We start from the raw sequence: 22,819 nt of genomic DNA on the forward strand, positions 1-22,819 counted from the left end.
GGTGCCAGGGATACTCCCGCCGCCTCCGCTCCGTACCCCTGGTCCCCGGGAGTGTGGGCAGGGCTGTCCCGGGGCTTCCGTGCGCCCGGCCTCTCCCACTTCTGGAGGAAAAAGCAGGGGAAGCCCCCGGCGCCCGCCGCCTCCGGAGAGCCGCGGAACCCCCGGCCGTGCAGGCGCTGAAGACGACCTCGGGCGGAGCCCCGGTGCGTCGTGCCTGTCGCCGTCCGTGTCCGGAGCGGCGGCCCGCGTCCGCCCGCTCGGCGCCCTGAGCCCCCTGCCTCGGGCCGTAGGGGCCCCACCCTGCGGGGCGTGGGCGACGGCCGGCCGGGGACCAGCAGAGCAGCCGTCGCGGGGCCTTGCCGCGGCCTCCAGCAACCCAGCCCCGGGGAATGCAGTGGCCCCCGGTCCCTGGCGCCTCTCCGTGTCTAAGCTGGGCCTCCTCGCTCGCCTGCTCCGCGGCCACGACGCTCCTGAGCCGCGCCGGCCGGGCCCCCCTCATGGCGGCCAAGTGGTTCAAGGAGTTCCCCCTGAACCTGAAGACCGTGTCGGAGCGGGCCAAGCCCGGCGGCGGGGGAGGCGGCAAACTGCGCAAGAACTCGGAGGCGGGCGGCTCCGGGCCCGCCCCGGGCAAGGGCCGCAAGAACTCGGCGGCCGAGCTGGGCAGCGGCCGGGCCGGGGTCGGCCCCGCCAAGGACAGCCGGCTGTCCCGGGATAGCCTGCAGGGCCTGATTCAGGCCGCCGCGGGCAAAGGCCGCAAAAACTCCCGGGCCACCGAGGAGGAGCCCCACCGGGGCGCGGCCAAGAGCTCAGGCTGCAGCACCTACATCAACAGGCTCATCAAAGTGGACACTCAGGAGAAGAACGGGAAGAGCAACTACCCCAGCAGCAGTAGTAGCAGCAGCAGTAGCAGCAGCAGCTCTTCCTCCGCGTCCTCTTCCCCTTCGTCTCTGGGCCCCGAACTGGACAAGGGCAAGATCATTAAGCAGCAAGACACGGTAAGAATACAATCTCCCTTGGACCACCTCTGCCCTACTGAAGCCTAACAGTGGGAAGGGAGCATCGTGAACCCGCTGCACTCTAGGGATTTTTATACCTCAGAGAAGATGAGGATGTATCTTTCCTTTTCTGACATTGATGACCGCTAAGTCATCATTTTAAATGATGACCATTTAAAATAATTGGTTGTTTAATCTTGAAAAATTATTATTCTAGCCTTGGCAACTTGGCAGAAATGTACTTTCCGTTTAATTTTGTTATCAGTTTAGAAGAATAATTGAATGAGACAAGCGGGTGCTTTGTTGAATTTGACTCCCTTGTAGATGTTGTGTATTTTAATTTAGAAATCCAGGAGAATTGCAAAGCTAGACTTGTGTATAACTTTTATTCTTCTTGAGCATAAGGAATGGTCACCTTTAAACTGCTTAAGTATGAATTTTAAAGTTCCAGGGAATGGATTAGCCACTACCCACCCTCTCTGCTGGAAACTCCATCATTCCTTGCACTTTTACCCAGTACAGGGTTTCTCCATGCTTCACTAGCACCCCAAGTTCACAGCCCTTTCATTCATCCCATTGGAGAAGGAAATGGCAACGCACTCCAGTATTCTTGCCTAGAGAATCCCATGAACAGAGGAGCCTGGTGGGCTGCTGTCCTTAGGGTCGCACAGAGTCAGACACGACTGAAGCGACTCAGCATGCCTGCATGCATTGGAGAAGGCAATGGCAACCCACTCCAGTATTCTTGCCTGGAGAATCCCAGGGACAGAGGAGCCTGGTGGGCTGCCGTCTGTGGGGTCGCATGGAGTCGGACACAACTGAAACGACTTGGCGGCGGCAGCAGCAGCATTCATCCCATGAACATTTGTACAGGAGCCAGGTAGGATAGAGGGCGAGGGGCTCTAAGGGCTAGGGTTGTGGAGGATATAGAACAGGACAAGGAAATGCCCTGAAGGAAATTACAGATCAGGAGAGAAGGTGTTTCCTGCTTCTTACACGCCGGAGGTTTTCTGGGTACCGTCCAACGTGAGAGAGTTAAGAAAAGAAGTGTGAAGAGACCCACTTCATTCGTACAGAGATGAGTTGGGGTTTTGTTTGTTTTTAAAAAGAGAAGAGAAAGTTCACACCCCGCTCTCAGACTTTAGCCCAGATGATCATGTCCCTGTCGTGAGAACTTTTTCTTGCCCAGGCTTCAAACATGCTGCCCCCCTGGGTGGGGTCAGGGGCCGGCAGCACATAACGTGTGTGTCTGCCCTGGCCCTTCTGTTCATCCCTCCGTTTACTCTGTCCAGGCATTTACAGCATGCCCACCCGAGTGCCAGACACTGGAGGGAGAGTTTGGAAAGATGGCAGCTCACCCAGACATTAATCAGTGGTCTGTGTGTGTGTGTACCTAGATCATCAGCACCTTGCAGCCGAGTGCTGAGTATCATGCTTCTTGCTCCTTATTGTACCTTGGGGATGCAGGACACCTGAACAGGCAAGAAGCATGGAGTGAGAGAGGGAGTGGTAACCACAGTCCTCTGCAGTGACTGCCCAGTTATTTTCATGGTCTTTGCTTCTCGATGTCTTAAGTTTCTTAGGCCATCTCCTCCCAGGAAGAACACTCTCATCCAGCTTGCCCCTCCTCCTCACTTCTCCCCATTTATCTGGATTTTTTTTCCCAGCCCCAGTGGCACATCTCCGTGAACTCTTTGGAGAATATAATCAGAGATTGTATAAAGGGCTGGGCTTCTTCCCTTAATTTTGATTTACCTTTGGTTTTTTTATCCCTCTCTTTCTCTTTAACTGGAATACATGCTTTATTTATACTATCCTAGCTGTTTATTTGTGGAGCCACATTGATAATAGGGGAAGTGCTGTGCTTTTTAAAAATGAATGTTTCTTGGGACTTCCCTGGTGGTCCAGCAGTTAAGACTCTGAGCTTGCACTGCAGGAGGCAGGGGTTCTTACCCTGGTCATAGAACTAAGATCCTGGGTGCCTTGCAGTGCAGCCCCTCTCCCCCCAGAAAAAATATATCTTTTCTCCATAAAATTTCCATAAAACTCTTCCTTCCTGAGAAGTACCTGTCAGACGCAGGCTCCCACATTGTCACTCAGCTGAGGCACTACAGAACTATTGCACTCACACCACCTTCCCAGGCACCCTCCTGTTTTTGGAAGGATGGATGCTTTCTGTCACAAACACGGATGAAAACTTCCCTGGTGGCACAGTGGATAAGAATCCTCCTGCCAGTGCAGGGGACACGGGTTCGACCCCTGGGCTAGAAAGATTCCACACGCCTCAGAGCAACTAAGCTCGTGCTCTACAGCGTCTGAACCCACACTCTAGAGCCTGCGAGCAACTTCCTGAGCCCGAATGCCGCAACTCCCGAAGCCTGTGTGCCTGGAGCACCTGTGCTCCTCAACAGGAGAAGCGATGAGAAGCACTTGGACCGCAACGAAGAGCAGCCCCCTTACCGCAACTGGAGAAAGTCCACGCACAGCAATAGAGACCTAGTGCAACCTAAAAATGAAAAGAAAGAATATTTAAAAAAAAAAACGATCTGATGGTTGTCTTTGAGAATCAGTGCATTTATAAATCATTGAACCTAGAACCCCCACAGTACTGTTTAGCTCTGACCTGTTTCTTAGGCTTCTTGTTATGAAGCCTATTTCTTTAGAGCTGTTACAAATTCCTTGAGGATTAGAAGAAGGTCTTGGTCTTATTTTGTTCCCTCTCACTGCCTAGCCAGTGCCAGTGGACGTGCAGTATCAGTGAGTGATGAGCTGACTTACCATGGCTATGTTGCTCAAATAGTTGGCATTTTAAAAAAAACCAAAATCATAGAAGAGGTAGTAGACGAGTTCATTTTCTTCTACTCTAAAGGCATAGATATCGTTCACCCTCTGCCATCCTCCCTGCCACACTTTAACCAGCAAATGCCTTATTGCTTGGGGAGAGAGAGGGAGGTGAACAGAGCCTTGGGGATAAGCAGGAAAGCTTGAATAGATTGTTGCCAATCAATTATACTACCAAAATAAACCAGATGTTTGTCCAGCTGGGTGGATGATAATGTGATCAAGTGCAAAAGCTCTTCAGAACTGGTTGGAAATTTTGAACTCTTTGGGGGTCTGCAGGTTTTTAGTAACTTTTTTGGTACCATCGTCACTCTGGTATGTGATAATTGTTAGCAACTTCCCTGTCTGGTTTTCTTACAGGTCATCATTTTAGAAGACTATGCTGACCCTTACGATGCTAAACGGACGAAAGGTCAAAGGGATGCAGAGAGAGTAGGGGAGAACGACGGTTATATGGAACCCTATGATGCCCAGCAAATGATAACAGGTTTGTAACCAGGAGCTGCTTTATACTGAAATCTCACACTCAACTTGGAATATAGTAAAAAAATAATAAATAAGAACCAGTGTGTATTTGGGGAAGAGAGATGAAGGAACTTTATCAGATCCTCCTGTGGGGAAGAAACAGAAATTAGACCCAAAACTAAAGTCAAAATATCTAGCTAATATCCTTAATGGTTTTGTATCCTTCAGTTTTAGAGTTTGCGGGGGATCTTTAAAGTTTTTCTAATTCTATGCAAAGTGACACTTGAGAATTTGCAGATCTTCTCAGGATGTGATCTCCAGTTTTCAGGTAATTTAAATACACCTCTTGGCCACTGTCAAAACTTTGACATCCATAATGGGAGTCGTAAATCTGTACCAAGGGGGAATAATTCCGACTTGGAAGTCGAGCAAACACTCTTGTCATTTTTTTGGGTGTCATACTTTTCCTTTTATTCATATTTTCTTAATTTGGTGTAAACAACACTTAAACTAATTATTTAGATTTATTTGTGAAATTTTAGAGTACGCTTTCTTTACTCCATAATGAAAAACTGCTGTTTCTAAGGGCTGACTCAAGGGAGCCTTGTTCAGATGTCCTGGGTCTCATGCCTGGGAAAGGAATAATTGATCACACATGAAAGATTTTGTCTCTTCTGTTTAAAAACAGATTGAAAGGCTGTCAAGCGCGGGCTCCATAAGCATAGTCTCAGGAAAGTGGAGCAGGAGGGTAGCCACAGTGCCCTGAAAGGGTCAGGACAGGCTTCAGGGCCGGAGCCGCAGCAGGAAAGCTCTGCTGTTTCCCGCTCTCTGCTCACAGAGATAAGGCATCACATCTCGGGGGGTGCGGCCTGGCCAGGCGGTGGCCCTGAAGGCCACTGGACTGTGACCTCTCCTGAAATCTGTGAATGGAAGGAAGTGAAAACGAACTTAGAATTCTAAAAAATATCAGAGACTTGAATAGGGGAAAAGATTTTCTTTTACATAAAACTGAGGGAAAAGCTTTTCTGAAAAAAGTAATAATGTTTTGCTTTAATTCACTTTTCTTTGTCCTTTGGTTTTTATTCCTCTCTTTCTCTTTAATTGGGATAAGTTGTTTATATTATCTGAGATTTTGGGGGGGGGGATTTGTTTCGTTTTCTTATGGATCCACACTGATAGTAGGGAAACTACTTTGCTTTTTAAAAATGAATAATTTCCCCCCATATAATCCTCACAAAATCCTGAAAACTAGGGGACGCTAATACTACCCCTTGTTACAGGGTAGAAAATAAGATCAAAGAGTTTCTGACGCTCATAAGATGTTCGTAAGGCTCTTTAAGAGACAGAACATAAATTAGAACCCAGATCTTCCCACTCCAGACTGAATGGTATGGTTTCTACACCAAGGTACCTCAGGACACATTCGAAATGGTATATGCAAAAGCACTTTAAACTTTACACATAAATAGCAACCCACTCCAGTATTCTTGCCTGGGAAATCCATGGACAGAGGAGCCTGGTAGGCTACAGTCCATGGGGTCACAAAGAGTCCCCACGACTTAGCAGCTAAACAGCAAGAACAGCAACAAGGCATCTTTCCACTCAGACTCACAAAGTTGTATTTAGAAGTCAAAAGTTTGTATATAACTTGTTGCTTTTCTAGAAAAAAAATGAATAAAATTTTAAAATTAAAAAAATAAAAGTCAGTGTCCAATATGAAATAAATGTAATAATAGTAGTAGCTAGCATTTAATATTGGAGCACATATTAAGTCCCAGGCTTTGCTTTAAACAGTTTACAGGAATAAATGTATTTAGGAATGCAACACTAATACATTCAATTAGAGAATAAATTCAAATTTATTAAAAAATTTAATTACTAACTTAAGAATTATAATTTTTTTCTCTTTGCTCTTTTAAAAAATTTTATATTGGTGAATTTTAAAAGATACTTCATTTAAAATATCACAAAACACCTACTCAATTAATGTAGAGGATATACCTCTTATTCTACACATAGGTTACACAGCTGGACAGAATAACAGGAAGTGAGTTTACCGGAAGCTGGAAATAAAAGATTTGCTACTGGGTGGGTTTTCTTTCTTTTTTTTTTCCTTTTACCTTTTTTATTCAGTTTGCTCCCTGTAAGGCTTGTCAAAGTCCAAGTTCAGAAATGTCTCATATTTTTTGAGAAATCTTAGGGGAATAAACAAAATTGTTTATTTCAGAATTTCTGCAGAAGACAGAGAGGGTTCTGATAAATATAATTTAATTGTGGAGCTCCCAATTTCTATACTGCCTTTTTAATACCTGTGAAGCGGGAGTAACATGCCTGATTTCAACAATGTCTTGGATGTATAGCACAGTGTTCATGATGGTATTTTGTAACAGCCAACAAAAATTTCCCAGGCATTTCTTTGCCATGTCCCAGGCCCTACGCTGGGCTCCAGGCACCCAAGGATGAAGATGCACAGGTCCCAGGTCCTTATGAACCTTACAACCCAAGGGGCAAACAGACCTAACAGCAGAAAAGACATCACTGAGAAATGTGCTAGATGCCGTGAAGAAAGAATGAAAATCATGATCTGCCTCAGGAAACAGAGGAAGGGATAGAAATTAAGAGGCATTTATTACTTTCCTATGGCCAAGTAACTGTGGGACCCAGACTCCCCAGATTTCCCTTTGCCCAAAACTTTGCTTTTAACTTTTAAAAGCTAAAGATTTGTAAATTTCTGAGTAAATTCTCACTTAGATTTATCCGAAGGATTGTTTTATGAAAAAGATAGGACAATGAATATGAGGCAATATTAGTTTAAACCTATTGTTCTTCTGCTAAATTTGCAGGAACATTTTAGCTAAATAATTAGCAGAAACGTTCCACTTAATTTAGCATGATGAGTTTTTTCCACCAAATGAAAACATTAGCATTGGGAGAGTTTTTCGAAGTTTCCTAAAATGAGCCATCGTTCAGCATGTGAGTTCCTTCTGCAGCTGATTGTCACACAAGTCGAGTGTCTCCTAGTTGCCAAGTTGCCAAGTTACCTTACTGAATCCTACCATCCTGTGTGGTGGGCGTTAGAAGTGTCTGATTGACAGAGGAGGCAGCTAAGATTCAGAAAGATTCAATAACTTGTCCCAGTTATGTGGTTGGAGAATTGGGATACCAGGTCACCCAGCACCCTGTGGCTTTAGTTACAGAGCTCCAGTCACAGGGTATCTTTAAATTTTGGTTTTTGCCTCCAAATGGTTTTATTGGTTGGTATGGATAGTCAAATCTAAAGGAGAACCTCCATTTAAAAAACTGTCCATTATGGAAAAGACAGAAGGCTTTTTTGATTTACTTATTTTGTCTGTATTTTGTTTGTTAAACTTAAGTTTCAGGACTTCTGATTTATACCTGCTTTTGTTCAGATATTTAGATTTGTTTAATAGGAAAACATTAATTTTAAATCAAAAGCTTGAGCACTGATAAAAGATTCCTATTTCTGATTCTAAGGGGAACATGGAGCTTTATAGGGCTCTAAGTCTGATGTTTTGAATACATGAAATGGACTAAGGGAAAGGTATGTTACAAAAATTGTAACTAATATTCTACATTAAATCTTTGAGGCATAAAGTAAGATATGGTAGAGAAAGCAAGGGCTCTGGAGGCAGTGGGCTGCCCCACTGACTACTGCACAGCCTCAGTTTATTCATCTGTGCAAATGGGCTAGCATCTCTTGCTGTATTACACTGGGCTTCACTGAAATGCAGGTGCAACATGCCTAGTGCATGCATCCATGAAAGATATCACAATTATTTAGACACTTTGGAGAGAGAATTCCATTTGCAAAGAGAATTCTTAACAAATATGTTACTGTTGTTTAGTCTCTTAAGTTGTGTCTGACTCTTTTCTGACCCCATAGACTGTAGCCTGCCCGGCTCCTCTGTCCATAGGATTTCCCAGGCAAGAATACTGGAATGGGTTGTCATTTCCTTCTTCAGGGGATCTTCCCGACCCAGGGATGGAACCCAGATTTCCTGCATTACAAGCAGATTTTTTTTTTTTTTTACTACTGGGCCACTAGGGAAACCCCTGAACAAGAATAGGGGACTATTAATTGCTAACTGGATAATTTAACAACAAAAAAAGTCTTGGTCTTCTGATGTTTTTAAATATAAATGGCGTAATTCTGCACAGCTACAGTTGGAAACTGAGAAGGGAAAAATTTTCGGCCCATATTATGTTTCTCGGCAACCAGTTGCAGATTTGAACTGGTGCAGGTCAGGCCTCGGTCCAGCCCTTGGCGAAATGGGTGTTTATCTGTAGCCCGTTGGCTGCATTCTGTTGTCTGCCGTGGTAAATGGCCTCTATCGGCAGAGCCAGGGTGTAGCTTCCTCTGGCCATTTCCTCCTTCTCAGGCTCGTTTCCTCTCGGAGCCAGCTCTGCACGTCAGGGGCTATTCTCCTGCAGGAAGGGTCGGCTTGCAGCCCCGCGATTGTTTCTGTTTCTATGGCGCCTCAGGTTGGGGGCAGCCAGGTGCTGGAATGGACTCGAAGGTGACTCCCCTTGAAGGGGCAGAGAGGCCTTGTGCTTAAGCCCTTTTTTCCCCTCTAATTAAACATTGTTTTAAAAGATGATCATACTCCTCAGATTTCACCCCCAACGCGGGATCGTCCTGGGATGGAACATTCTCAACTGTATGCCTTCCAGTGTTTTTCCCAGAGCTCTAAGTGTGCACTGACTATCAGCTAGAAGGAATACAAAGCCCTCATCGTAAAAGTAAGACCCAAATACATGTGAAATAAGAACTCAAGATTTTAATCAGGGTACATCATTTTAACACAAACTCATTGAAATTTCCTGTGAACAGGGCTCCTTCTGTCTTAAGATTGGACTCAACTCTTTCTCCATTTAGGTCAACCCGGACAGAATTGAGGTGAGGACCTTGGGAAAGGTTTCCCCAGCCTGTGCCAGTCTAAACAGAATAAACTTAGGTTTTGATCAGAAACTAAAATTCTAAATTCGTCCTTTGAATGCCTTTGTGTTTTCTCTTTCCTAGTTCTGTAGAAAAGTTCTTTTTCCAAAATTCCAGCCTTATCTTAATTGAACCAAGAGCAGAGTGTGTTTTTTTGTTTCTTGTTTTCCATAACACCATCTAGAATAAGCAGTGAAGAAAAAAAGCTGTCAATTGAAAGTCAAGAGGCTTGGACCGGAGATGTTGGAGACCTCAAACAACCTGAGGCACCTTCCTGGCCTGGGGGTGGGGAATGGTCCTTAGCTCTCACATTCCTCGGATGTGGAGGTTTTCATGCTAGGGGAACCCTTCTCCTTGGGCCAGGGCTAGCAATGATGAGATTAGTCCTGGAGCGCAGGAGGAACTGAGGTGGCAACCCAGGTGGAGTGGGAGTGCATCTCAGGCTTCTCTTACTGGAATCACCTGGGGGAGCTTTTACAGCTCCGGCTCCCAGATTTTTGTTGTTGTTTAGTTACTAAGTCATGTCTGACTCTTTGCAACCCCATGGACTGTAGCCCACCAGGCTCCTCTGTCCATGGGATTTCCTGGGCAAGAATACTGGAGTGGGTTATCATTTCCTTCTCTAGGGGATCTTCCCTACCCAGGGGTGGAACCAATGTCTCCCGCTTGGCAGGCAGATTCTTTACCACCAAGACACCAGGGAAGCCCCCCCAGCTCAGTTAATCAGGACCTGTGTTGATGGGACCCAGGCCTGAGTCTTCATTAAAGCTCCCCCGGGTGATTCTATGCACCAGACCTGCAGTTTTATAGGATCCAGCTGCAGCAAAGGGCCCCTATCCAGCAGAGTTATAACCTCATCCTACAAGTAAATTTTGCTCCTTTGACTTAATGTCCTGATTTTAATAACTTTTCCCTGGAGTGTTTCATTTACCATCCTTTCCTTGTTATAGAAGTCTGATGGAGTCAGTGGTTCTCCGTCACCATGCCCATTTTCGGTTACTTGTAGAAAGTTTCACTTTCCCTTGTTTCTGTGGCATTTAAGTCTCCTGATCCTCTTCTTCCTTACCTGACTATTCCTTCTCAGCCATTTTTGGTGACACTTCTTTTATCCAGCCTTACCTAAAGTCCCAGATTCTGCTTTTGATCCCCTTTCCTTTCTAATCAGCCTCCTTTTCTCTGATGATTGCTTTCATTCTTACGAGCCATGATCCATGTGTGAGTAACTCCTTGACAGGTACCTCTGACCTTCATCTCTCTGCTGAGCTCCAGATGTATGTTGTCACCTGCCCGGAGAAGTTCTAGAACTCCTTCCCCTCGCTCCCTCCTCCTAGCCATCATCCAACCATTATTTAGCACAGCGGTTTCCTACAAAGTCAAACAAGACATGGGGGGTCCCTGGCCTGGCAGTCTCCACAAAATTGGAAGTTCAGACACGTCGACAAATAAATCTACACACTGAGAGAAGTACAAGGTGAGAGTGAATTGAGGAAGCGGTACCACCGGCGGGGAGTTGGGGCATTGGAGAAGGTCAGTTGGAGAGAGGAGGAGATACTAGGCCAGACTCCAGAGGATTGGAAGATCACCAGCACACCGTAGGCATAAGACAGTGCAGTGTGCAGGGAACTTAAGTTCTGTTTGGTTGGAACAAAGAATTGGATTTCAGGGGGGGACAGGGTGCTGTTGAGAGAGAAAATCAGAGAGGGAAGTAGGCAGTGATGTGACTACAGAAGGTGTCCGGTGCCATGCTGAGCAGTTAGCACTTCATAAGTGGACAGTTGAGAGCTTATGGGATGGCAAGTGATGAGATGTTTGTGTTTAAAAAGGTCCTCTTCACTGTGACCGGGTAGACAGACTAAAGGCTTCCTCGTGGGCATTTAGAGGAAACCACAGCACAATGCTTGAGTTGGCCCATGGTAGCACTGGTGGCAAAGAATCCACCTGCCAATCCGGGAGACATAACGTGGGCTTGATCCCTGGGTTGGGAAGATCCCCTGGAGGAAGAAATGGCAACCCACTCCAGTATTCTTGCCTGGAAAATTCCATGGACAGAGGAGCCTGGCGGGCTTCAGTACATGGGGCTGCAGATTCATTTGGACACGACTGAGCAACTAAACCTCAACACATGATGCCTCTGGGCCCTGAGCTACTCAGTCCCCAGACTCTGCTACTGCTTTCCCACTGTGGCTCGCTGGCTGGTTGGCCGGTGGTTAGATGATTTGCATGAGATACTTTGCATTGATTTCTAGGCTTCCATTCAGAGCATACCTTTATTCTATCTTGTGCACTGTGTTGGAGTTCTCTTCCAGAAAAAAAAAATATATATATATAGAGAGAGAGAGTTATTTATATAGTTGTTAATTATATACAATTATAACAATTATATAATAATTGTTACTACCTGTTTAAAAACTTGTAATGGTTCACTACTGTATACAGAACAATTGAAACTTTTTAATTCTGGCTTTTAAAACTTCTCCACTTTGGTGCCTGTCCTGCCTTTTCCAGCTTCTTCTCCCATACCACCTCTCCTCTCCTGGTCTTCTGTCCTTTGAACTTCTCTCCCGATTCCCTGTGATGGGAACAAGCCCTTTCTTGTTCCCACCTCCATATCTTCACTCAGGCAGCTTCCTCCACTGGAAAAGACCTCTTCTATCAAAGTAAATGCATCTTCCATTTCTCTTCCACTTGGAGTCAATCCAAGTGTAGTGCCTAAGAGTATGGCTTCTAGAGCCCAACTTCCTGCTTTTGAATCCAGGCTTTGCACTTGCCATCTTGAGCAATTTCCTTAAACTCTTTATGCTTTAGTTTTGTCCTGTTATATGGGGAACTAATAGTGTCCACCTCATAGGGCAGTTGTGAAAATTACAATGCACTTAGAAAAAAATATGTAATGCATGGTACACTATTGCTAAATGTTAGCTCTTGAGATAATAGTTTTGTTGTTTTTCCCCCCTAACAACTCTTTTACATATTCTGGGAGATAGTGAAGGACAGGGAAGCCTGGCATGCTGCAGTCCATGGGGTCTCAAAGAGTCAGACATGACTTGGTGACTGAACAACAACATTCTGTCCTTGCTAGCCTGTTAAGCATTATTTGTAAATGCATCACTAGGTCGAAACCACCTTGAATTCAAGAACTCTGTCTAATGAACCTAAATATCTTCCCTCAGTGTATGTGGCCCAGTGCTTGAATATAGTAAACACTCACTTTTTATTAAAATAAACTGCTCTCAGCTTCCTAACAAGACATAAAGCCTTTGAAGATGACCCATACTCAAGAGGAGACAGGGGGACCAGGAACTATGGAGCAGGTCCTCTGAGGCCCCTTCTCTTCTCTCCAACCACACGGCCCCAGAGGCAGGCCTGCCTTCCGTTGTGATTCCCTAATCCTTGGACTTGATCCCGTATCTGGCTCAGGGGACTGGCGGGAAGTTGTAGGGCCCTTCCCCCCAAGCGGGGCCGTCATCAGCCCCGGTAAGCAACAATCCAGGTGTTCTCGGACACTTCCAACCAGACAGACCGGTCTGGTCGGAAGAGAAGCGGTGATTCGGTTCATCACCGGGCTTCCAGGGTACATTTTCTTCAGAAGTATTCTGTGCGGTGTGTTTTTCAGAAATCAGACGACGAGGTTCCAAAGACCCCCTGGTGAAGGCGCTTCAGCTGCTCGACAGCCCCTGCGAGCCTGGAGAGAACGGCCCGAAGCCCGAGGCGCTGACGAAGCGCCGGAGCTCCAAGGAGCTGCTGGGGAAGTCGCCGCAGCTGTACGACACGCCCTACGAGCCGGCGGCCGAAGCGGGCCCCTTCGCCGCCGAGGGGCCGGAGCGGAAGGCGAGGTTGCCTCCGGACAGCCACGGACGGCTGCCCCAGGACGACGAGAGGCCCGCGGCCGAGTACGAGCAGCCCTGGGAGTGGAAGAAGGAGCAGATCGTGCGGGCGCTATCGGGTGAGGGCTGGGTCCGTGTCCGCTCCTGCCTTCTTTCATCTTCCCTTCTGGAAAACCCCCGCCCGTCCGTTAAGCCAAGGCACTTTTGTGTTCCTCGACTGCAAGTTCCTTTTTCCAAGAAATTTGATGACATGGGGAAATAAAAATTTGGCTATGGTTGAACGAACAGGACTGAAGAAGACCCCTTAATGTTGCAAGGGGTCCTCTATCTTTTTGGGCATCTTCATTTCCCTTTATCCTGCAGTATGCAACTGTTTGGGAAATGCCTTAAATCACTACTAGAAAAACCTTATCTAATCACCACTAAAAGCTATCACATTGAGAGCGGCTGCCTCTAACTCTTGGTGCTGTTCCTCCAACCTGTTGACATCTCTGTTTATCATAAGATGGCAGTAGTGGATCAAATGGACTATAGGAGAGGTGTTTGGAAAGCAGGAGGAAGCTAGCTTTTTTTTTTTTCCTGTCGAAAATCCTCCTAAGGGAATCAGTTCTTCAGCTGTGAACTGTTTTTAATAACTTAAGAGGAAGTTGATGAGTAGATTTTCAATAGATATTAAAGGTCAGTCTCCCTCCTGCTTCTCCCGAGACATAGTTTTTCTATTTATCTGGCCACCTGATTTCTTTTGCCTTTGATTGTAAAAGTTAGGGATATCTTTTCCCTCTAACAGTAAAGTACTTTTGATTAAAACTGTCATCAGTGTAAAGCGTGAGTAGAAAAGGTAATTTGTTTGATAGCAAACATTTGAGTCCGGATGGGCTTTCCCCGGGGCTCAGCTGGTAAAGAACCCGCCTGCCAGTACAGGAGACTCAAGAGAGATGATTTCAATCCCTGGGCTAGGGAAGATCCCCTAGAGAAGGAAATGGCAACCACTCCAGTATTCTTGCCTGGGAAATCCCATGGACAGAGGAGCCTGGCAGGCTAGTCTGTGGGGTCCCAAAGAGTCAGAGCTGACTGAGCATGGGTGTGCGCGCACACACATATTTGAATCAGGTTTTCTTTTTGTGTGCTTTAATTTTTTAAATAATTTTATTCAAGTATAGTTGATTTAGTGTTGTGTTAATTTCTGCCGTACAGCAAAGTGACTCAGTTATACATACTATATTCTTTTTTGTATTCTTTCCCATAATGGTTTATCACAGGATATTGAATATCATTCCCTTTGCTGTTGTTTACCATCCTATACATACTAGTTTGAATATGCTAATTCTAGGCTCCCAGTCCTTCCCTCCCCACCCTCAAGTCGGTTTTGTTTTATTTTAGAATTATTTCCCACAAATCCCTACTGGTTACCGACCACTGGGCTAGATGCTGCTCATTTTCTCTCTCTATCTTCTGTCCAATCTAGATGTCATAGCATTGTTAAGACACTGTAGTAGTTTCTATTTCTCAGTTGATTTTTCTCTTTATTATTTCATAGTGAAAACTTCATTTGGTTTCATAGAACAATGCACACTCTTGGAAGGAGTCATTACCTGAAACTCTGTTCAGTCTTTTATTCTAAATATACCAAAAGGACGAGTTTTTTTTAAAGTACGTTCTGAAATATACTGAAGTGGTTTCTCCTCATGTTCTAAAACCATCCTCTATTAATGAACATCTTGCAGTAAAAGTGGCTGCGTGTGGGTGCCAGCAGTATGATCTGATATCAGACAGCAGGAGCTCAGGTACCCCAGGGCCTTTGTAGTACATTTTAGCTCAAATTAAAGAGGGAGGAAAGCTTCTTTCCTAAGATGAGGCAGACAAGTTCTTTTCTTTGAGTTGTACGTAGGTCATCTCAGTGGCCTCTGATGTTAAATGGAGCCTTCCTTCCAGTTCAGTTTGAAGGCTCTGAGCGACCTTCTGTCAAGGAGGAGGCAGCGAGGCAGCACCACCGACAGAAGAGCTGGACCCAGAAGATCTTGAAGCCAGCCCTAACTGACCACAGTGAGGGGGAGCGAGTGGATCCAGCCCTGCCGCTGGAGAAGCAGCCGTGAGTCTCCTCCCCAGACACACGTGACACAAGGTGGCTGGGAGCTTGCTGAGAGCCTTGGCGGGGCACACTAGCTCATTTTAAGTCTTTCTGGTGTTGCATACTTGTCTGGGTGGAGCTTACTGGTGAAAACCCATTTTCTAAGCCCAGTGCCTTTGGCCTTTGTGCCTAGGGGAAAATGAGGCCCCAGAACCCGATCTCAAATTCCATTCCCCTGTGTAGAGTGAAAACTTTTTAAGTGACTCTAGCCCTGTTAACTCCCTCTGGGGTGATGGATAGGTTTTGTGATCCAGGATTACCCAGATCTCATTTCGTCTATTTTGAATGGGAAGCCGGATCTAGTCCAGGCTGTTGAACTTTCATCAGAAGTTCATTTCCAAAATTGCCTTATGGAATGAGGCCCTGTCTGGATTGGGATCTTGATGCTCATGGTTTCTCCCCCTGCCCCATTTTTCAGTTGGTATCATGGTGCCATCACCCGTGCTGAGGCAGAGAGTCGACTACAGTCCTGCAAAGAAGCTGCGTATCTGGTTCGAAACAGCGAGTCAGGAACCAGTAGGTACTCCATTGCACTAAAGTGAGTATTAAGCATCCTGGGCTCTCCCTGTCTGGATGGAAGAGTGGGGTGCAGACTTTCCTATCATGGGAAAATGACCAGGCAAAAATATATGTTGGGTTAGCGAAAAAGTTCATTTGGGTTTTTCCGTAAGATCTTAACACTTTTTGGTCAACCCAATACTTTATATGGTCCACAGGGATACATATTGACAGAAAATAGGATAGGTTTGCTTGGACAACAGAATATGACATACTTTGTTTAGAATGCAAAATTGAGAGAATTCCCTAGCGGCTCAGTGGTTAGGACTCAGCGCTTTCACTGCCATGGCCCGAGGTTCAATCCGTGGTCAAGAAACTAAGTTCCTGCAAGTCATATGGTGCAGCCAAAAAAAGAAAGAATTCACAATTGGTGTTGGGTAAATGTCCCGATATCCCTTATGATAAAGAGGGGTAAATATCCCTATTTCATTTCATTGTACATTGATTAGTTTCTGCCTTTTGTGATCTAAAGTAGGTCCTCTTAGAGAAATAATTTCTGGTAAAAATAATAACTTCTAACTGGATAGTTGAGTCGTTCTTTTACTCTCTAGTGTTTGGGGCTTTAAGTAAATCAGAGATTCCTTGATTGTCACAATGCCAACTGCAATTTTGGTAGCAGTTTCTTCTGTTGAAGAAGGAAACACTGCCTTATGATGACTCCCCTGTCCAATTGTACGCAGAACATTCATTTTTGCCCGGTAGGCTTATTCCAATCAGCCTGGTGTCATGGAAATTCTCGTTGCTCTGCGAGTTCAGTGGTGCTATATTGGAGGATCATTGTCAGGAGCCCTAACAGCATTTCCTTCCTGAGGAAGCTGAGCCCCTGCAGCTGAAACAATCAGACTGGAGGGGAAAAGAGGTTGAGGGGGGAGCAGCCTGGCTCAGAAAATGGGATAGGCTACCAGATACACAATGCCAGGAATAGCTTTGCTGTGTTCCCAAAGCGGGTGCTTGTGGATTAGACCTTTGAGCCTTTGGTGCCAGCTGTCATATACAACCAGAAACAGTGTTTCCAGCTTGGGGGGTGGGGGTGGAGGAAGAAACAGTTTTATTATTATTATTCTTAATGTTTCCTTTGGGGAGGAAAGAAAGAGGAAAGCTTTCACATGTCTTTTTAGCCTTGAGAAGAGGTGAGTTTAAACCTCACCTTAGTGGTCTCACTCTTGGGCTTAAGCACTAGTTTGGCAGTTTGGGGGCAAGCAGGGGCTGGGCGATTTTTTTTTTCCCCTTTTGGTCCAGGGCCTGATGACTTGACTTGTGTGTGTTAAGGATAAATGACCCAGGGGTGACGCACATTTAGCTGAGGGTTGTGAAGCTTCTGTGTGCTCTGCTAGAGTGCTGAAAGCTCTTCTGTTTGTATATAACAGTTCCAGGAGTGGCTGGGAACCTGTTGGCCTATGAATCTAGCTGAGATTGTTTTCAGTGGGGAGGGATCCCTCTGCTCACTCATTCATGTCTCCTCCTCAATTTTGGTTTTGCTCCAGGACTAGTCAAGGATGCGTCCACATCATAGTGGCTCAGACCAAAGACAACAAGTACACCCTGAATCAGACGAGTGCTGTCTTTGGCAGCATCCCGGAAGTGGTACACTATTACTCCAGTGAGAAACTGCCTTTCAAGGGGGCGGAGCACATGACCTTGCTGTACCCTGTGCACAGCAAGCCGCACCAGGGTCCAGCCTCCAAAAGCCCCAGCGGGGCCTCTCACACCTAGGAGGGCATCAGCACCCAACCGGATTCTCAGGGGATAAGGCTGGACTGCACCGTAATATTTGGGAGGAAGCAGGACTCTTCATTTAGAAGTCAAGAAGTCTTTGGCCTTGAATCCATTCCATGACTCTTGGTTACTGACCTGTGCCTTTTCTCCTTGCTAAGCAGTTCTATGAGAAACCGTAATTTACCAGTTGCCCCCACTCCCTGAGTAGGGTTGTCTGTTTGGGGCGTGACCCTCAGGAAAGGTAAGTCAGGAGTCCAGAAATACTAAGGTTCTCCAAAAATGCACTAGTTATTCCCTGGGATACCTAATCTCCAAATAAACCAACAAACTTGGAATTTATATAAAACAACAAAAAATGATCAAATGGACCCAAAGAACATGTAATATAAGACCCCTTCTTGGGGAGAAGCATGAACAGTGGAAAATGAGTAACAGTGGACACTTTGGAAAAAACTGCCTTTCTCTCTTGAGGGTCCTCGTTCAACTCCAGAGTCCTTAAAAAGTCACGACTTTAGAGTCTGGCCAAAGGATTATTTTGTTGGCCAGCCTTCTAAGCAAAGTTTGTGTTTTCTCAATTTCTGTGGACTTTTTTGACGAATCAGTTATATAAGCATAAATGAGAAGGAAGATGCCCGTGATTTAAGAATCACCAATATTATTAAGCATTGGCAGTATTGCCATAATTCTGAATTATAGAATTAAGTTGCAGAATAAGATACACAACGAAGATTTCATTTCTGAGTTTTAACAAATCTGAAAATTTACAAAGCTCAACAATTGTTATTGAATAATAGAACCTCTGGTCTCTTTTGTTTCATCTTTGTCCATTTTAGTAGTTAGTGAAACAATTGAATTTTTCCTTTTTAGCCCTAAAATTAGATATACTTTGCATTTTAGAGTAACTATATATATATATATATATATGGGGTCCCCTTATATATATATAGGATATGATTGTGGGAACTGGGTCTCTAAAACCTGCAGTTTCTCTCATGCTGTACAAAGCAGACTGGTTTGCACTATATTAAAATATTTTAAGAGACTGATGTTTTCTCTAACCTCTACTGCTTAAAGATATTAAAATAATATTCATAGTATCATTATCTTTATGATCTATTATGAACTTATATCACCAATGTACTTACTGTGAAAAAAAAAAAAAAAAACTGTGGAAATGGCATACTGTGAGAAGGCTCCAGTGAGTGGCTCTGTAATGAAAACTGAGCAGATGTTTCTGTATTCTGGGGTTTGTAATTTGGTTCTTGAAACTGGTCCAGATACAAATGTGCTGACTGTCATCAATGAAAAGTTAACTTTTGTAACTAATGTTAAATACACAAAAAAATGTTGACCCAGTTAACTTTTAGGGAAACATATCCTTCTGGTTATTAGTTATCATTCTACTATTAGGATTTAGAGATTAGTAAATATTCACATCTTTATTCAGTTAAGAATGTACCCAGAGTTGTATGATCTTTGTTTTTAAAAATTTGAAAAGAACTTTTCCTCACTGGATCTCAATGATTTTATTAGTCAAGAATGTTCTGTTTTTTAAGTACTGATAGAATTTTTTTAATGTACTGGTGTATCAACTTGTCTTTAGTACAAGATTTTTTTTTTTTTTATTTTTAGCATCCATGGTTCCATTCACCAAATATTTATTTTCTTCCATATACAAATAATTCATTCTATTAAGCTTATTTTCAGTTCAGCATTCCAGAAATTAAATCTTGTGTTTTTTTTACTTATTCTACAAAGGAAGTTCAGCAGGTATCCCAATTTTACTAAATGCTGAAAACTTTGTAAAATGTTTCTTTGTGCACTAAATAATTTCTGGCCCATACCCAGCAACTGTGATGAATGTAATAATGAAGTAACATTTTGAAAGCAGACCTGATACATTAAGTATTTATTGAGCTTCTATCATAGGCTCAGTGTTGTGCTTTCTTTATACTGTTTTTCTGTGACAGTCATGCTGTTTTCTTTATATAATTAAAAGTGGAGATGTGGCGTTTATATATAGTCCAGTTCCTTCGCAATTGTACAGGAGGTTATAGTAAGAAGAAACAGTAAATTCGTAGAAGGGGGCTAAGCTGCTATTTTCTTCCTGAAGTTGTGACACAAGCTGACAAAAGCCAGGGAATTCACAGCTGGGTGGTGGCACAAAGTACCATATGTTCTAAAAACAATTAGGCCCAGCAGGGTGTCCCTAATGGCTTCCTTGTTAAGCCTCCGGGGCCAGCTGATCTGAAGCCTTGTGACATGTCTCTCTGAGCTCTGAATGCTTGGGCTTTTTTGTCACTTTGTCCTGATACAAGTGTTTTCCTGTGGTCTTCATTCTCTTGAGTTCATTCAGTCTCCTGAAATATCTTCTGATTCTTTCTGGAGAGAACAATGTCTGTTCACAAATCTGTACTCATTCGCCTTGAATTTTAGCATCCATGGACCTTTTTACGACTGTCCTTGCCTCTTTATCACACTTTGTTTCTAAAAAATGCTTTGCTGCCTGTTAAGATGGGTTTATTATCTCGTTTCAGGCCTCTAAGGACAGAGAGTGAAGGGACATTTCTATTTACTTTGCTGCCACAGTTGTTTTTTTTTTTAATCAGGATGAATTTCAACCACTGCAGATGGTATATTTAAATAAATAGGAATAAAAGAGAAATGTTGATACATGTACAAAAAGGTAAATACAAATATGCCTACTCTGTTCTGGGGATGGAAGTGTCCTTTGTAGTTATCCAAAGTATTTTCTTAAGAAGTATATATCAAAAGAGCCTTTCTTCTTTGCTGCTTTAAGTCTCCCTGTTTTGCTGAATAGTTACTCGTTTATTGACCTCTGCCACAGGGTGGGGAGTGTGGGCAGATAATTTATAGGGCCAGCCAGATGTTTTTGAGATAGATGGGAATATAGTCCATATTTTTTAATTGGGTCATTTTAACTATGTAATTACTATGTTAATGGCCACTGTTAGTAAATCTTAATACTTAATTCAGAAGAACAGCTGAGCATTTGAGACATTCTTCAGTTGCTTTTTAAATGAGAGTAGCTTTTCTAGTCTGTTAAAATGTCCTTTTTTAGTCAAAGGTTAATGGCTCATTTTTCCTTCAGTCTAGGGGGTATATATTTCATTTCCCTTCTCTCCCGATCCTTTTAATACAATATTTAGCAGAATTTATTTGATACCTTTCTCACAAATGTCTTTTATTCATTAGTTGTCTCTTTCTTATTTCCCATAACCAGCACTATCTTGGCCTTGTGATCTATTTAGAATCACTCTTTATTGTCTTCTCCAATTTTTGTACCCCGTTTACTTGGAGAAACTTGGCCTGCAGTGAACCTTAATTTTTCCCACGTTAATTTCTGACCCTATAGGAAGAAAATGGTGGTGTGTTACTGCCATCTAATGGAGAGAAGGAAAACTGCAGTGGGAAAACAAAGCACATTTAGGGCAGGGTTTTCTGAAGGATTTCTGATAGAGTCCTTAGCAGGAAAATGATGACACAGCAGTTGCCATCTTGAAATCTGCCCTTTCCACAGGAAAGGTGATTTGCAACCTAATACAGCCATCGTCAGGAGGCCCCTGGACTATGGTTGGATCATGACGTTTAGAGTCTGAAATGGTTTCTCAAAAGATCATGGAGACAAGCATCTCATTTTTGTCACATTCTTAACCGTTCAGTTACTTTGTCTGGGGCCTTAACATTTTAAGTATCAACTAATACATAATGTTAAGTTTTGAAAATATTTGAAGATTGTATGTAATACAGGTGCCTATCTATAGTACTTTAGTAATTTATAGTATATCAGAAGGATTTTATTAAAATTTCTGGATGTATTGCAGTAGCCAACATAAGCTGCATGCCCTCCTGAAGATGGTTTACTCTGAAATGTACTTTAAATAAACATTATTCTAAGAAAGTCTGTGTTTCTGCTTGAGTCAATTCGTGTTGAGAATCACCTCCCTTCATTAAAAAAACAAAAAACAACCCTTTTCTGCCATAGCAGGGAGAGTCAGAAGTTTCATTTGCAGTCATCATTGATGAAATGTGTAAACAAACCACAGGTAAACATAACTTGTGGGTGTGGCCTTAATTTTTTTCCCCCAGTTCAGCTTGAGAGCTCTATGTTTTCCTTCCCACATAAAACAGTAACACTTGTTTTTGAAGCTTTCCTCTTTCCTCAGTCTTCTTCCTGAGTAGCAGTTGTTACATTTGTCCTTGCCCCTGACTAGGTATCTGAGCTGTGGCTTTGCTTTTGATCTTTGTTGTCCATATGCGTGCGCCCAGCCCCTCTGTGGGGCATGGCGCTATGGTCTGTTGTGAATCTGGTTTTCACCCTCTACCAGGTGATTTCCACACCCAGCCATGGCTGAGAGCTGCCGTTGGAAGCAGCTCTTTAGAAACCCAAAGTCATTTGCGATTCTAGAAGCAGGCTATCAAAGTCTGTCTCCATCGAACATTTATATAAATTGCCACCAGGTGGTATAAGTGCTCATTGTTTTCTCCCATCTGTGTCAACAGAAAAGGGAGTTTGTTGAAATGTTTGCCTCCCTCATGTCACCAGAGCAATGGAGTGCTTGTTTTCAGAAATCAAGTTGAACACATTGTTTCCAACAGCCCAGGCTTTGGTCTGTTCACCTTGGATTCTGACCCTGTGAAAGGCCAGGATCTAAGTAATGAGAATAAACTCTTGCTGTACACCAGGCGTGCTCCTGAACAAATGCTTTCTGTGCTGTATTATTCCACTTTAATCCTCCACAAGGCAGTGAACCAGGTGGTAGCCTCGTTTTTCAGATAAACACTGGGTCAGTCACGTAGTAAGTGATAGCCCATGGTGCTGCTGCTGCTGCTAAGTCAATTCAGTCGTGTCCGACTCTGTGTGACCCCAGAGATGGCAGCCCACCAGGCTCCCCGTCCCTGGGATTCTCCAGGCAAGAGTACTGGAGTGGGGTGCCATTGCCTTCTCCATACTATCACTTAATATCACGAAGAATTAATTGATGCTTTTGAACTGTGGTGTTGGAGAAGACTCTTGAGAGTCCCTTGGACTGCAAGGAGATCCAACCAGTCCATCCTAAAGAAGATCAGTCCTGGGTGTTTATTGGAAGGACTGATGCTAAAGCTGAAACTCCGATACTTTGGGCACCTCATGTGAAGAGTTGACTCATTGGAAAAGACTCGGATACTGGGAGGGATTGGGGGCAGGAGGAGAAGGGGACGGCAGAGGATGAGATGGCTGGATGGCATCACTGACTCAACGGCAATGAGTTTGGGTGAACTCTGGGAAGTTGGTGATGGACAGGGAGGCCTGGCGTGCTGCGGTTCATAGGGT

At 44.1% G+C, this 22,819-nt stretch overlaps 1 protein-coding gene across 1 annotated transcript; it reads left to right on the forward strand.

Moving 5' to 3' along the window:
- Positions 1-4: 4 nt before the first annotated feature.
- On the forward strand, positions 5-21,409 carry SHE (Src homology 2 domain containing E). The gene is made up of 6 exons (XM_061404743.1): positions 5-995; positions 4,197-4,323; positions 12,872-13,201; positions 15,015-15,171; positions 15,629-15,748; positions 17,253-21,409. The coding sequence occupies exons 1-6, from the start codon at positions 390-392 to the stop codon at positions 17,479-17,481; spliced, it is 1,569 nt and encodes a 522-aa protein (XP_061260727.1). The 5' UTR covers positions 5-389; the 3' UTR covers positions 17,482-21,409.
- The last annotated feature ends 1,410 nt before the right edge of the window (positions 21,410-22,819 follow it).

The sequence above is a fragment of the Bos javanicus genome, chromosome 3 (assembly GCF_032452875.1).
Source record: "Bos javanicus breed banteng chromosome 3, ARS-OSU_banteng_1.0, whole genome shotgun sequence".
Taxonomy (NCBI): domain Eukaryota; kingdom Metazoa; phylum Chordata; class Mammalia; order Artiodactyla; family Bovidae; genus Bos; species Bos javanicus.